This window comes from Triturus cristatus, chromosome 11 (genome assembly GCF_964204655.1).
Source record: "Triturus cristatus chromosome 11, aTriCri1.1, whole genome shotgun sequence".
Taxonomy (NCBI): Eukaryota; Metazoa; Chordata; class Amphibia; order Caudata; family Salamandridae; genus Triturus; species Triturus cristatus.
Window position 1 is genome coordinate 1,086,959,040 of NC_140594.1, and position 15,310 is coordinate 1,086,974,349.

Below are 15,310 nucleotides of genomic sequence, written 5' to 3' on the forward strand. Positions count from 1 at the left end.
CGTAGGAATCGCTAAATATTAGCAGATTCCTACCTACATAGCAGTTTGCGAGTCTTTAATAGCGATTCGCAAAAAACGCTATTAAGGACTGGCAAACTTGTACTTTGATACACGTACCCCTTGTTCACATGTAAATTATAAAATCCCTTCATGTCATTTACATTGTACAAATGGTTTCAAAATGTTATTTAAAATATTAAAACAATTTTTGACATGTGAACATGACTTGTAAACTTAAAAAACTATTTAGGTCAGAGAGGAAGAATTCATTTTTGCTTCCTTCCTTTCTCAGTGTAGTGAACTCACCTTTTAACATAGAGCACCCCTGGAACCATTAAGTGAAATGCAAATTGAGGGAACCATCTGCAACATAAGATAAAAAAAAAAACCCTATTAATGAACGGTCAATCTTCATCAGAGATTAGAGTCTTCCCCACCACTTACAATGCTATACAGAGTTGACTCTTATTGAAAGTCTGGAAAATTTCTTTTGAAAATTGCAATCTGTGTTTTTCACATTTTTGATTTAATAATACAATTTCCTAGGGTTTATATTTTGGGTTATCCATCAAATCCATTTTTCAAATGCCTGTCTCTGGTCTGTAGGGGCACATATCTCGTATACTGCACACATTTTTAGCGGTCCAGTCTTCAGCCTGATTAAAAAAAAAAAAAAAAAAAGCAAGGCAATTGTCTTTCACTAGAGAAGGCCAACCTCACAGGACTGAAATCACGATTTACTGAGGAACCGTTGCATGTAGGCCTACACGTTTGTGGACATTCAAGATTTTCTCCTGTCAAGGGCAGGGGTAAAAATCCCTTTCCAAGGTGGGAAAAGATAGTGATCACCAGCCAAAATTGGAGAGGCCCTGTGGGAAGTGATCCTGCACATGGAAAAATGTTTTCCTCTGCTAGAAAAATAAGAGAAAAGCTAGCCTGTGCATTTGCAATTGTCTCTGATTATTTTCCAGCATGCAACAATATACACACATATGTGAGAGTTTGCAAACCTATTCCAGGATTACACTTGGAATTTTTTGACTGCCTTAAGTTTAACTGCAAAACTTGGGTGAGTTGCGAGAACTCCTAAAATCAGTAAAATAATACTCAAGCAGGGGTCACCAACCTCTGGGAGAAGATTTAGCAATTTATTTAAGAACGAGCGCCTTACTGGTTAAAGGTCCAAGTATGTCCGAGAAGAGTGACATATTTTGCTTTATTCCACAGCTTCCTGTTCTGGTGTCTGTTAAAACCCAAGGGTCATCTTTGTCTGGATCTCAGTCATTGCATGAACAACCAGCCAAGGGATTATCTGGCTTTCAAGATGGTCTAATCTCTCATCGGCCCGAGCTGCCACGACAAAACTCTGACCCAACCTCTGAAAATCCTCCTCTCCCTCCTCGCATTGAAAAATTTGATCGAAGTTCGTGGCTCCGTCAAGAGGAAGATATGCCCCCAAAGGTAAAATTTGAACTGAAACATCTTCCGCTCATTGGTATTTTTCAGCATTGAATGAACTTGTTACGCGTTTTTAAGGAAATGTCTTGCTGCATACATATGAAAAGGTAGGCATTACCTAAATCAGTACTAATAAGCAATATTGTAAGTTTTTCTAGCCTGTCAGCTAAGTTACTGTTCAGATTTTTCATTTAGAAGAATTATTGGAAATGCAGTTTTTTACAAACATATGATTGAAGAATATGTAATACCTTAATATTGAAAAAGATCATTTAATGTTCTATTTTACATAAAAAAATGACCACCAGTCTCAAAAAGGATTCACTGTCCGTCTGATCAATTTAAAATCCTGTCATTGGTGGTGGAATGTTTAGATTGTGTTCAGATGTTCCGACATCTATCGTGTTTTCTCCTTCTAGTAAGATGAGTCTTTTTTCTAAATATACAGTTGGTACCAGATAAAACATGTTTTCCGTCACTCAACAAATGTGTGAACTGGGCATTAAATTAAGGGTTTTTTGCATCTTATTATTTGAATTTCATGACTCTATTTTTTTTTCTTATTAAACGTAATACTTCTTTAAATGTTCACTTTCTATTCCCACTTATGTTATTTTAATTTTTTTTATAAAGCACACGTACACCAATTGGTGTTATAGCGCTACAAAGAGAGGGACTGAAGCCCAAGGGATTTACTTGTAGGCTTGTCTAAACAGCCAGGTTTTAAGGAGATTCCTCAAGCTCAGGAGGTCAGTGCAGGAGCGGATTTCAGCAGGGAGAGGATTCCAATATCTAGGAGCTAGGACGGCAAACGCTTCAGTTTAAAAGAGAGAGTGGACAGAAGGACCTTGTGGGCCGAGCGTAGGTTGCGCATAGGTGTGTGCTTTTGGATAAGGCTGTCCATAAATTTGAGGCTACTTCCGTTAAAGGACTTTAAGATAAGGCAGCATACCTTAAAGGCGCATCGCTGTGAGATAGGGAGCCACTGCAGCTTCCTCATGAGGGGGGATAACATGTTGCTGCCTAGATTGCTGAAAAATCAGTCTTGCTGCCTGGTTCTGTACACATTGTAGTCTTTTGGCTAGGTAAAGTGGGATGCCGAAGTATAGGGAATTGGTGTAGTCAATGTGGGACATAACCATTACAAGGACCATTTGGATCAGAGCTTCCTGCGTGAGAAATCTTCTGATCCTTCTAATTTTCCTCAGTTGGAAGAAGCAAGTTTATATCACTGACCCTATTTGGGACTTCATAGTGAGAGAACAATTGATTGTTACCCCAAGACCTTTGGCTGGGGTAGAAGGAGGAGGGTGTTGGGCCCCATTCTTTTGGCCAAAAGTGTGGGCTCCAAGGATTCAAAACTTCTAGGAACCTTTCTTCATGATGAGGATGGTTGGAAAACACTGCTTTGCAATTTCAGAGCTCTCAAATTCACCACAAGTACATCATTTTGACCAGCTTTATTCTTTGCAGTTTATGAATTCAAGTCCTTAAGTTCAAATTGGATATAAAGGACTACAAAATCCCAGAATGTGAAAAATACCTGTATGAGGAGATCTACTCTGGCAGGTATCTGGGAAATTTGAGAGCTTTTAATTTTTAAAAAGTGTAAGGCCTTGGTTGTAGCATGATCTAGCCAAATATGGCTGCTGTCATTGTAAACTCCAAGCGATCACTTTAATATGAACTCAACGTTATTGGTCTCCTCTGCACATGTATGGATGGGATGCAATACATACACATTTTAATCACTGAGCTGGCAAGAGTGCATAAGAACCCAAGAGGATTGAACAGAAAATGGACCTTTGTTGGAATGAAACAAAGCTCCATTCACCATGATTTTAGATTCATTCATATAAATTGCTATGGAAACAAGTGCAATAGTTGCCAGGTACAGGCCTACTATAAGATTTGTTTCTGGGTAGGCAGATATAAAGTGAACTCAATTACTAGTGTTCTAACTCAAGCTTGCATACAACAACGACAATTGTACCTTAAGAATGGCTCTTTTGGGGGGGCATGGCCAGCAGTATGGCGGGGTAGCTGTGCTCGCTGCGAGCTTCGCCGGCCCTAATCACATCCTGACACTAATCCTGATCCTAGACGCCAATAATTATAGCAAACCTGCCTGGAAGGTGTCCGGACGACGTGGCGAGCTGTACAACCCAGGAGCTGCGGTTTTTGGCAGAGAATGAGGCCGTGTAGGACTGCGGAACTGGTGGGCAGGCTCGCAAGATGGCGCCTTGCTGGAGTTGAATATGGGGTCTTCCTCTGCCAGCGAAGACCTCAGACGGCACTGAGCGGCTGAGATGGTGTAGATGCCGCTGAATGATGAAGTGATGGACCCCTGATCATTAATGTACCACGGGGGCAGTTGGAGATTCCGCACTCTGGAGGTGAGATCAGCCATCAACCCTGCGACGTTGGTGGAGGGTGCTTTGCGATAACTCTTCCCCAGGACTGAATGCTGTGATCCCCAGTGGGAGCTCTGGGCAGTAGTGGGCCGCGCTGGCACTGTGAGGGACTTTGGATGCTGCGGTGCCCAGACCTGCCAAGCCCCAGGAACTAAACGATGCCCCTCCGGGGCAAACATGAGTGGTGGTGCGCGGCCCTTCGGAGGCCACGTCCGGCGGTAGAGAGAGCTACGAGCTACGGCCTGGTGAGGCCTTCTGGGGAGGAGGGCGAGCCCCCCCTACATATCCCGTCTACAGCCGGGTAGCCCCGGGGACCTTCTTGTCACCCATTAATGGGGAATAGAGTGATATTGGGCCTGGGCTCCTGAGCAGTGTTAAAGGCCGCAGCAGTGTTTTGAGGGGCCCGATGTCGCAGCAGGCTTCCTTTCCCCCCCATACCCACCCTCCTGATGATTTTGCTTATGTTGATTTGGCCCGATGGTGCGTGAGTCCTGGAGTGAGGTGCAATTCCTTTGATCCCCTGCTCTGTGGCTATCAACAATCTGACTCTGTGCCTCTGTAGTGTGGTCTCCTGCCGCTGCTGGATATACCCGACTGCGAGACTGTGGGACTTGCACTTGTGACATAAACGTGAGCCTATAGCGGCAGTGTGGAGAATCAGTGGGAGACTAGGGGCACATAATAATAGCTGCTGTGTGTGGTGGAACCAAGGAGCCGGCCCCTACAACATTTGAGGGGCCTGTATGCGGGCTCTGCCTCTTCCCCCTTCGTGGACCCTTCAGCACACTGCACTCACATCGAGGTGAGAGGCGTGGAAGTAAGAAGAGACGTGGGCTTTGCTGCCCTCTTTGACGCTCCGATAGGGCGGTGGGGCCACTGCTACTTATCCATTACTCTGCTGGACTGATTGTTACCACACGCACTGCCGTAAGAGCTATAACACGACAGAGTGATGGCCCTGGGAGAGTCACAGGCAGGGAGTCAGAGGGTACAACTATAGGGGACGGAGCCTGGTCAAGAAGACTTATCAGTAGATTGTGCAAGATGGCCAGAGACAAAGAACCTAAGTTGACGAGGCAGAGAAAACTGGACCGCTTCGCTAAAGATATTCCTCCACCGGTGGGTGCGGAGGGGGGTCTTGCTCCCCCTTCAGATAACGCAGCCATATTACAAGCGATCCATACCTCCAGAGAGATCTTAGAGGGGAAGTTGCCGGAGATATGCTCTGAGGTTACACTAATACTCCACGATCTGAGAAAAGTCTCGGAGAGAGTCAATGAGGCAGAATAACGCATCTCAGAACTTGAAGATACCTCAAATACCACACTGAGGGACGTGATGGGACTCTTAGCCTCCATGAAAGAGGTGGCCTGGAGAGTCGACTATGTCGAAAACATGGCCCCCCAGGAACAAACTTCGCTTTATTGACTCTCCAGAAAATGTGGAAGGAACAGATCCAGACCAATTTCTCTTGACCTTTTTAAGAGATGACCTGCCGACTACCCAGTTCTCTCTGCTTCAACATAGAGAGTATAAAAATAGGGTGAACCCAATACACCCTTGGAGGCTTGGAGAAAAAATAGTAACAGGTAAAGAATGCCTACAAGGGATTTTATTTCAACAAAGACTAATGATTAGTTATTCTAAAATTCCTTTAGGAGTGAATCTAATTAGAACATACACCCAATTTGTCATCTGACAACATCAATCAATGAGCATGAAAAGCACAGAAAAAAAGCAGAAAACACGGGGATATCTTTTTGTTGAAAATACAAAATTGTTTATATAAATAAATCAAGTTAAAAGGAGTACAAATGAACACTCAATTCAGCAATAAATCATGAAAAAGGTAAAAACAAAATAATCCTACAATTCATGAAAAAACATCTATTCCAATGAAATCAGCAATGACATAGCTCTTAATGAGAATAATGGTCACTTGAATGTAGTGAATATTTCGGAAATAGATGGAAAAGTCGGCGTTTCGGTCTTTACAGGCGTTAGTCCATCAGACCATCTTCAGGACAATGGATATTGCAAATAACGAAAGACCCCTATACAAATACAATACAATAAGTCAGAACAATGTAAACATCATTGCACTGTAAACTTATACTGCAAAAATATAACAAGATACCCGTGTGAAACCAGAATAATTTCTGTAGTGACAGCCCAATTGTACCAGCTTTTAATACAGTGTTATAGTTTGTACACTTTCAGGTGAAAACAACATGCTTCAGACCTATCACTACCTTAAGTTAAAAGAAGGGGAGATGCTCTATGAAGGAGCTATGCTTACTTTATAATCAAGTTCGACACGATTAATTTTGCTCGTTGAGATATAGTTAGCGCCGTTTGTATAAATTGCAGGGCTATCGCTATAGAATCAAAACATATAAAGAGGCAATTAGACTAAAGAAATGTTAACTTCACATATAGATAGTCTTATGGCAATGAATTGTGACACAACATACCTAATCAATAGATCAAGGTCAAGTCTGATTGATAGCAGTAATTTGAAAGTCAGTCCAAATCACTCACGTCCGTTTTAGAGAGAGATGAACATCATAGAGAGAGCACATCGAATGCCTAATATCCGCTGGGAGTTCCCACTAGGCCCTTGACCACTCGCTTCTTGAATTTTCAGGATAGAGATTTAATCCTACATGAGCGGAGGAAGAATGGGGAGGTGAACTTCGAAAATACACGAGTGATGGTGTTTCCAGACTACTCCCGGGACGTGCAAAGGCGAACTTTCAACCCTGTCAAAGCGAAACTCCGCACACTTGGGATCCAGTATATGTTATTGTTCCCTGCCAAACTCATTCATTTTTCAAGGCTCCACGACGTTCTTTCAGACTCCGGAGGAGGCATGGTTGTGGATCGAGGAACACCCCTTGTGCAACGCACAACACCCCAAACTCCAGGATCGTACACAGAAAAGAGGATGAACTCCAGTCAGGAACGGCCTCTGGAAAAACGGCAGAGGCGTATACTGAAGGTTCAGAACACAGCCAGAGGGACACCAGGGGAGATCCCTGAAGCCCAGAGAAGACGAGTCGCAAAGATCGGATTCAGATGAGGATACTGCACATGGCACAACGCCTGCGGAGATCAAGTGATAACATTAATTCTGACCATTCAGAAAGAGATGTATAAGCGGATGCAGATAGTGAACACCCACTGCTCGATGCTGAGACGCAGCAACCACAGCCGCCCAGTACTGGCGAAGAGGAACGAGTTGCGGGGCCGGACGGCCGATAAGAGACAGTAAGAGAACTCCAGGACATGTTGGACTTTGCAAAAACTTGGCCTGCCGAAGGGAAGTATACTGTGTATAGCCACTATTACTTGTTGTAGGTAATTTAAGTGGGGGGGACAGGGAGGATTATAGACCTCTTAGCGGTTTACCCATGCCAGTGTTTTCATGTTGACGAATTGGGGGGTGGCGTAGGTGCCTGAAGAGTGTAGGGAGGGGGGCATGTTAATTGTGGGCAAATGTTTTGGGATGTGTTTAATGCAAAGGGGGGGGGGGTGAATGTTTTTTTCTGTTCATTCGCATGGATACCGAGACTGGGGGGGCGGGACAGACGAGGGCACTCCTTGGGTAGAGGGCTGGACATGTGATGACTCAATAGACGTGTTCCAATGGCTGAGGAAAGGTTCACAGAATTGACGTGGAATGTCAATGGGTTAGGCAATAAAATCAAACAAGGTCTGGTTTCCAATTATCTTAAGACTCAAACCCGACATAATATTTTTATAGGAGACACATCTGCTGGATTCAAGTTGTTCTTTCCTGGGGAGAGGATATTACACCACCCTAGCGCATGCGGGCTTTACTAAAGGTTCGAGAGGAGTGGCAGTTCTCAAAAAAAGTCTCCCCCGTTTTGTGTTGCTCAACAATGGGTGGACCCAGATGGGACTTACGTAGCAGTGCAGGGCATCTGGAACCATAAGTTGTTTTTCCTTATTAGTGCCTACGTTCCTCCTCGACTGCAGCAACGCACATTAGATAAACTGACAAAGCTCTTACTGCAATCCCGGCCTGCCACAAATATTATGGGGTGGATTTTAACGATATGCTTGAACCTTCAGTCGATCGAACACAGACACGACCGGGACCCCATGGTCCCACACCATTGGCAAAGTTCCAAGAAAACCTCGTATTGACCAATTTATGGCGTTGACACCATCCAACCAGGCAGGTCTATTCCTATTTCCCGGGTCTCACAGGGTGTTCTTGAGACTGGACTACCTCTTTGCTCCGACAGGAGAGATCCTAAATGTGGAGAAAGTAGAATACTTGGCTAGGGACATTTTGGACCATTCACTGTTTCTGTTGTCGGTGGGAGGGAGGGGTGGCAATCAGGTAGTGAATTAGAGATTGAGCTCTTGGGCCTTGAAAGATAAGAGTTGTGAAAGAACTCCGGGTGGATTCAAAGCTTTATTTTAAAGAAAACACCGACTGTGTACAATCGGCGGTCATTTTATGGGAGGCTTACAAGAAGGTACTCGGGGATAGGGCACAGAATATTCTCGCACATAAAAAACGAGACACCCAAGAGATGGCTGCCCTAGAAGGCAAACTGTTACGGCTAGAAAGAAAGGGTAACTCTGCACCAAATAGCATACATTGCGTCAACTTGAAATAACCAGAAGGGAATATCAGGCGCTGGCAACTTGGGAGATACAGGCCCAGCAACTGGCAGTCCAGCACCGGCTGTATGAAACAGGTGATAGGGCAGGAAAACTGCACACGTGGTTGAGCAGGGAGGAAATGAAGGCGAGATGGGTACTGTCCATCCGAGAACATCGACACACATACACTACACCTACAGAAATTGCTGGGGCTTTTGCCCGATATTACAAAGACCTCAACAAGTGAGGCGCAAATCACCCAATACTTAGATACAATTACTTTGCCCTCGCTCTCCCACGAGGATAGAGATAGACTAGAGGAGGGCCTAACTCTTGAAGAAGTGATGAAGGCCATCGCCCGCCAAATGTTGGAGAAAACCCCGGGCCCAAATGGACTTCGGGGAGAATTTTTTTAATTAAATAGTAACCTACTGGCCCCACACTTACTGCAGATGTTCCTGACATCAGAAGAACAAGAAAATCTACCACAAGATCTCCGACTGGCCACTGAAGTGGTAATTTACAAAATAGGGAAGCCACCAGAAGACTGTGGGTCCTATCGGCCCATATCGTTGCTCAACATCGAAACGAAGATCCTGGCAACTATTCTTGCAATGTGCCTCTTGACAGTCATTGCCCCTCTGATACATAGGGACCAAACCGGTTTTATGCCAAAACGAGCCATGCATTTTAACCTACGGCAACTGGCTAATTGGATGAACACGGTTCAGGGCCGAGATAGCCCCCACCTGCTCCTTTCACTCTTCGCTGAGAAGGCGTTCAATACCATTCATTGGCCCTTTATGAGATACGCCCTAGAAAGATTTGGATTTGGTCCTACGTTTAGGGAATAGTTGACACTTCTCTATAATGCACCCGAGGCCAGAGTCAATGGGGCGATGTCCATGAGTTGGCCGATTCAACGAGGCACTAGGCAGCATTGTCCCTTGGCTCCCCTACTATTTGCCCTCATATTGGAACCCCTGGCCTGTGTAATTCGAACCAGCCAAGGACTGGGTGGTTTCATTGATGAATCCCGCTATTTAGAGTCTGAAAGTATATCATTGTATGCCGATGATATTTTACTATATGTTACGGACCTAGCCGAGACACTAACCAAAATTCTGCAAATCTTTGAGGAATATGGCCACCACGCGGGATATAAGATTAATTGGAATAAATACACATTATAACCGGAGGCAGGGGTAATGGAACCTCAGGCCTACCCAAGTTGCCTACGATTATCCTTGGAAGGGTTCCCATACCTTGGCCTTTATATTACTACTAACATAACAAGCAACTTATACCACAATGTTAGACGTATCCTTTTAAATTTTCAGGAAGATGTTAAGAGGGGGAGGAAACTTCCTCTAACAATCATGGGGCGGGCTGCTATGTATAAAATGATCACACTCCCACAGTTGCTGTATATTTTGCAAAACTCCTACTGCAAAATTCCAGAGAATGTGTTCACAACCCTCAATAGCGAAATGCGATTGCTTCTGTGGGACGGGGTCCAACCACGTATAGCGTTACAAACCCTACTGCGCAACCCATACAATGGAGGCCTGGCCCTACCAGATATTAAAGCCTACTATAGGGTGGCACATCTTATTGTAATTAATGAGTGGAATCACGCACCAAGAGACCATCCCACCAACTTTCTGGAGCGTTTGCAATTCAGAGACCACACACAATTACATTACCTCTACGGCGGTAAACGCTGTAGTCAACTCCTCCCAGCTACCCAACGAACAGTGAAGGCATGGAAAAGTGCCGAGAAACAAATAAAATGGGATAAGAAACCTACAAGGGAAACCCCATTATGGGAGGGAACCAGATTGATGGAAATTGATGGAAATTGGGAAACTGAGAGGCTTTAGACAGTGGGATTTAATAGGAATCGCCAAATTAGGCGATGTTATCGAGAAAGGCACATTGGCCCCATTCACCTCGCTTCAAGACACTTATCAACTTCACAAGACTCAATCCTATGCTTACCTTCGACTGCAACATGCCTGGCAAGCTGAAGGATTGGATGCAGAGACGGTGCCGGAGTATGCCCCATTAGAAGGCAGGCTCCTACAAGAAGAGATCCCGAGTCAAGCCATCTCGTTAACATATAAAGCATTAATTAACAATATGCCTGACAAACTAGGCCCACTTAGAGCTAAATGGGAACTCACTACTGGCCCGCTAGAGGACGTTGACTGGGAAGCCGCCCTTATACACCCACGTGCTAGTGGCGATTAAATTAAGACTGCAGCCTATTCAATATAAAATCCTACACAGGACCTACTTTGATAGAGCGCGACTGCACACCATGGGTAGGGCAGACAACCCGGATTACCCTAGATTCCACACAGAACGTCGTACATTTATACACACCCTCTGGGAATGCAACAGGATTCAAATGTATTGGAACAAGGTGGTAAAAGAATTTCACCATATACTAGGGGCCCAAATTGAAATGGAACCTCGTTACCTCCTACTGGGAATCCCCAACATATGTTGGTTAACTTGGGATTGGTAGTAGCTAAGAGGTACATAGCTAGATATTGGGGTGTTCACCAACTCCCTACACTAAAGGAATGGAGGAACTGCCTAAATCTGTATATAGTTACGGAGAAAGTGACATATGCGGCAAGGGGTTGTCCCCAAAGTTTAGAAAGATATGGACTCCATGGATGCAATAATATGGTTTAAAAATAGGATCAGAGGGGGAGGGACAGGACCTGATACTGAGAGAATCGGGAAAAGAGCCTTGAAACTTGTATTACCTGACCTATTGTTGACAATGAAGGTTGACCCTGATGTGATCCTCAGCACATGTACATATGTAACACTGCAAATTCGTCCCGTGCTCTCTTTCAGAGGAAGTGATGTTATATTTTCTGTCTTACGCCGACTGTCAATCCCCATTGATCACTTGGTGTTGTGTATTCATGATTTTATTGTTTATATGTTTTAATTATCAAAAGCAAATAAAAATATTCACAAAAGAGCCATTCTTTTTTTTAAAAATCAATCTGTAGACCGAAATCCAGAGCTTAGGTCATGAAAGAAAGATGCCTAAAAGTCAGACAAACATGGACTACTGAACTTGCTAGTGAAATAAACTGTAGTAAACAGGTAGTGAGTGGACACAATAGATGCATACCTTGGTGAAAAAGGTAGTTTTTGGTTCTCTAGACAGGTTTGCATGTATCAAGGTAATCACCGGGTGCCATTTTCAAGCACCATAGTGTGCTGCAGGACATGGGTTGATATCAGAGTTGATTTCATCGGCATGCAAGCAAGGGACCCTACCTACAGCCAAGCAAAGCACAGAATAACGATACACTTCACCATCCACTCACTTATCTGCACCAATGATTATGCCCACACCATGCTCAAATAGGCAGTCTAATGTGCCCCTTCAGTTACGTCAGGCATTAGCCAAGCAGGTGGTGGTGTGGGAAGACAACACCAAGTGGGGGCTTTGTTGAATTTTGAACCAGCTGGCAGATCTTCATCTTCAGATACTGTACAATTTTTGTCTCATATTTGATGAACTGTGCAACACAGATGTTAAATAGGGGGTAGGTACTGTGATCACCAGTCTACTCCCTCACAAAGCCAAAGTTTGTTAGGCGATAGTCCATTTGGAGTGTATGAACTTTTAAGTTAGCACTGTCTCAAGAAAAAGAGATCATCTACAACATAGACAGCAGCGTTTTTTGCAAAACCCATCCTGGATTCCTTCAAACAAGGTTGGAAAAGAGACCATATAATGGGGTGGCGTGCATTGTGCAATCACCTTCCTTAGAGGTGTTCAAACTCCCCTTTATGAATGTAACGATTAACAAGGTGATCTCTGTATGAAAAGTGTGGCAATTAAAACTTATATGGTGCTATGCAAGAAATCTGATAGGTGTGCATAACGGAGTCAATGCAACATTAAGTATACCAAGATGACACTGAGAGAGAGGAGAGCTCAAAGAAAAACTCACTGATATGGAATAAGGTCAATAAAAAGGCAAGGTCCTAATCCAGGTTTTGGGACAATGACTGCTAGAATTTGTAAATAGTGATTTTTTTTTTCTACAGATGTTGATGCATAGAGTGCTCCAGAGGATCTGTGGAATGCAAACCATCTGTAATTATTTATTAAGTTCTTCCTGAAACTTTGCAAATCAAAACGGTTATTCAGCAATAGATATTGCCATGACACAGCAAAAGGAAGACTACAGGTTAACAGAGCAGCAATGTGAATAATGACAATATGAAAGGATTTATTAGTCTAGAGAACTTGCTGAAAAGCCTGCAAGACAAGACTACATTGTGATAGATTCGACCATGTTCATCCTACTTAGAAGCAGGAAAGAGGGGCAAAGTACTATAAAATAATGGATTAATGAATGGCAAAATGGTACTTGTAGATCATTCAGAGGAAAGATAGCAGCAGAATGAAAATGCCTGATCATGAGACCTACCCTTTAACTCATTTGTGGTCATTGCTCATAATTGGAATTTTTTGGACGGCCATGCACAATAGAAATCTAGCAGCCTGTAATTAAAAATGTTGTATAACAATATACAATCATGAAAGGTATCTCTAACCTACTTGTTTCTTCTTCAAGTTATGTATAACCAAGTGCATCCATAACTTGATATTCTAATGAATGTCATGGTAATAAAAATATGTAAGATTGTGTTATATAGATATTTCAGCTGCATGTCCATGGCTCGACCTTGGTAAGCTCTTGTGTAGTATGACTGACCGTTCAATTTATTGAATGCCGCATTATATTCAGAGCTGCCGACTTTGGAACCATGGAACCAGATTTGAGTCTTGGCATCGGCTCAATATCCTGTGATTCTGGACAAATCACTTAATCTCCCTGTGCCTACAAAAACATTGTTACCTTGTGTAATGTAAACTAGAGCTCATATAAAGTGTTCAAGCACCTTCAGGTCGTGTTTGCTCAACATAAAACTGCAAAAAAATACATCTATTGAGGACTAGAAATGGTGCCCCCAGGTTGGATTTATCTATGTTTATACAGAAGACTTGATTTAGAATTAATGTATAACATGTACTACACTAAGAGAACCCTGTTGATAGTCTCCCATGGAAAGTTGACTATAATGGCCCTCAGATCACACAGCTCAGACTAATTAATTATTCATGCACTCAGAGTGTTAATGTGCTATTTTATATTTGACACATAACGAGCAGAAATATTTGGCTTAGGATGGCAGCATTGTGCTTGACTCAGAAAACATCCATTGCTACACTGCTGATGCTGTTGCTGAAGACATTACAGGAAAGGCGATTGTACCTGGTTCAAAAATAACAGCCTTTTAGTTACACAGCACCCTGCCCATAAAGCTACCTAGGGCCTACCTTAAGGGTGATGTTTGTCTAATAAAAGGGGAGTTTAAGGTTTGGCAAGTGATTTTAAATGCCAAGTCAAAGTGGCAGTAAACTGCACACACAGGCCTTGCAATGGCAGGCCTGAGACAGGTTTTAAAGGCATCTTATGTGGGTGGTACAATCAGTGCAGGAGGCCCACTAGTGGCAATTAGATTACAGGCCTTGGGTATATGGTATACCACTTTACAAGGGACTTATAAGCAAACGATATAAGCCAGTTTGGTATACATCAATGGTTCCATGTTTAGGGGTGAAGCACATGCACTTTAGCACTGGTTAGCAGTGGTAAAGTGCTCAGAGTCCTCAGGCCAACAAAAATATACAGCAAAAGCAGGAGGGAAGCGGGCAATAATTTAAGGGTATGACCACCTTAAGGATGACCGGTGTAGCATGTGTCTCCCCCCCAGCTAAAAGTGGGGAGATCGACCCAACTGCTAGGGAGTTCTCATCACTAAGGCGGAAGAACCTGGATAGACCATCAGCTTTGGCGTGGTCTACCCCTGGTCTGTGTTCAACCCTGAAGTCCTTACACTGTAGGGAAATGGACCACCTCAACAACTTTGAATTCTCACACCTCATTTGCATGAGCCACCTGCGGGGCATGTGTTCAGTCTGAATCAGGAAGTGAGTACCAAACAGGTATGGCCTCAACGTCTTCAGTGGCCAGACCACAGCAAAAGCTTCTCTTTCATTGGCACTCCACCTTTGTTCCCTGGGGAGTAACCTCCCGGAGATGAAGGCTACAGGTTGGTCTAGGCCCTCTTCATTTAGCTGTGATAATACTGCCTCTATGCCATGTTCTAAGGCATCTGTGTGAATGATAAACTCCTGGAAGAAGTCAGGGACCAGGAGTACAGGGGCTTGCACATGGCCTGCTTCATCAAGTCAAATACGTTTTGGCATGCCTCTATCCAAATCATATTCCTGGGCTGCTTCTTAAATGTCAGCTCTGCTAAAGGGGCAACATGGTGCCATATTCCCTGACACACCTCCTGTAGTTACTCAGTGAGGCCCAAGAATGCTCTGACCTCAGTCTGAGTTTTGGGGGGGCTCCCAGGCCATGATAGTCTCTATCATGGCCTGGAGGGGCTTCACCTTACCCCTGCCCACCACATGTCGCAAGTACACCACAGACCCCTGCCCTATCTGGCACTTACTGTCCTTGATAGTCACGCCTGCCTGTTGCAGAGCCTGAAGCACTTCCTGGAGGTGAAAGAGGTGGTCCTTCCAGCTGCTACTGTAGACAGCTATGTCAATTCAGATAGGCAGCTGAGAAGGCCTCCATACCAGCAAGGACCTGGTTCAACATCCTCTGGAAGGTGGCAGGGGCATTTTTGTCCAAATGGCATCACACAAAATTGGTAGTGACCCTCCGGAG

At 44.0% G+C, this 15,310-nt stretch overlaps 1 protein-coding gene across 12 annotated transcripts in view; it reads left to right on the forward strand.

Moving 5' to 3' along the window:
* The window catches only part of TNIK (TRAF2 and NCK interacting kinase), a 787,085-nt gene that overhangs the window by 637,464 nt on the left and 134,311 nt on the right, over positions 1-15,310 (forward strand). For all 12 annotated transcript variants that reach the window (XM_085635448.1, XM_085635452.1, XM_085635449.1 and 9 more), the window contains one exon: positions 1,228-1,461. In XM_085635448.1, the coding sequence (XP_085491574.1) occupies positions 1,228-1,461 (234 nt within the window). The remainder of the gene's footprint in view (positions 1-1,227; positions 1,462-15,310) is intronic.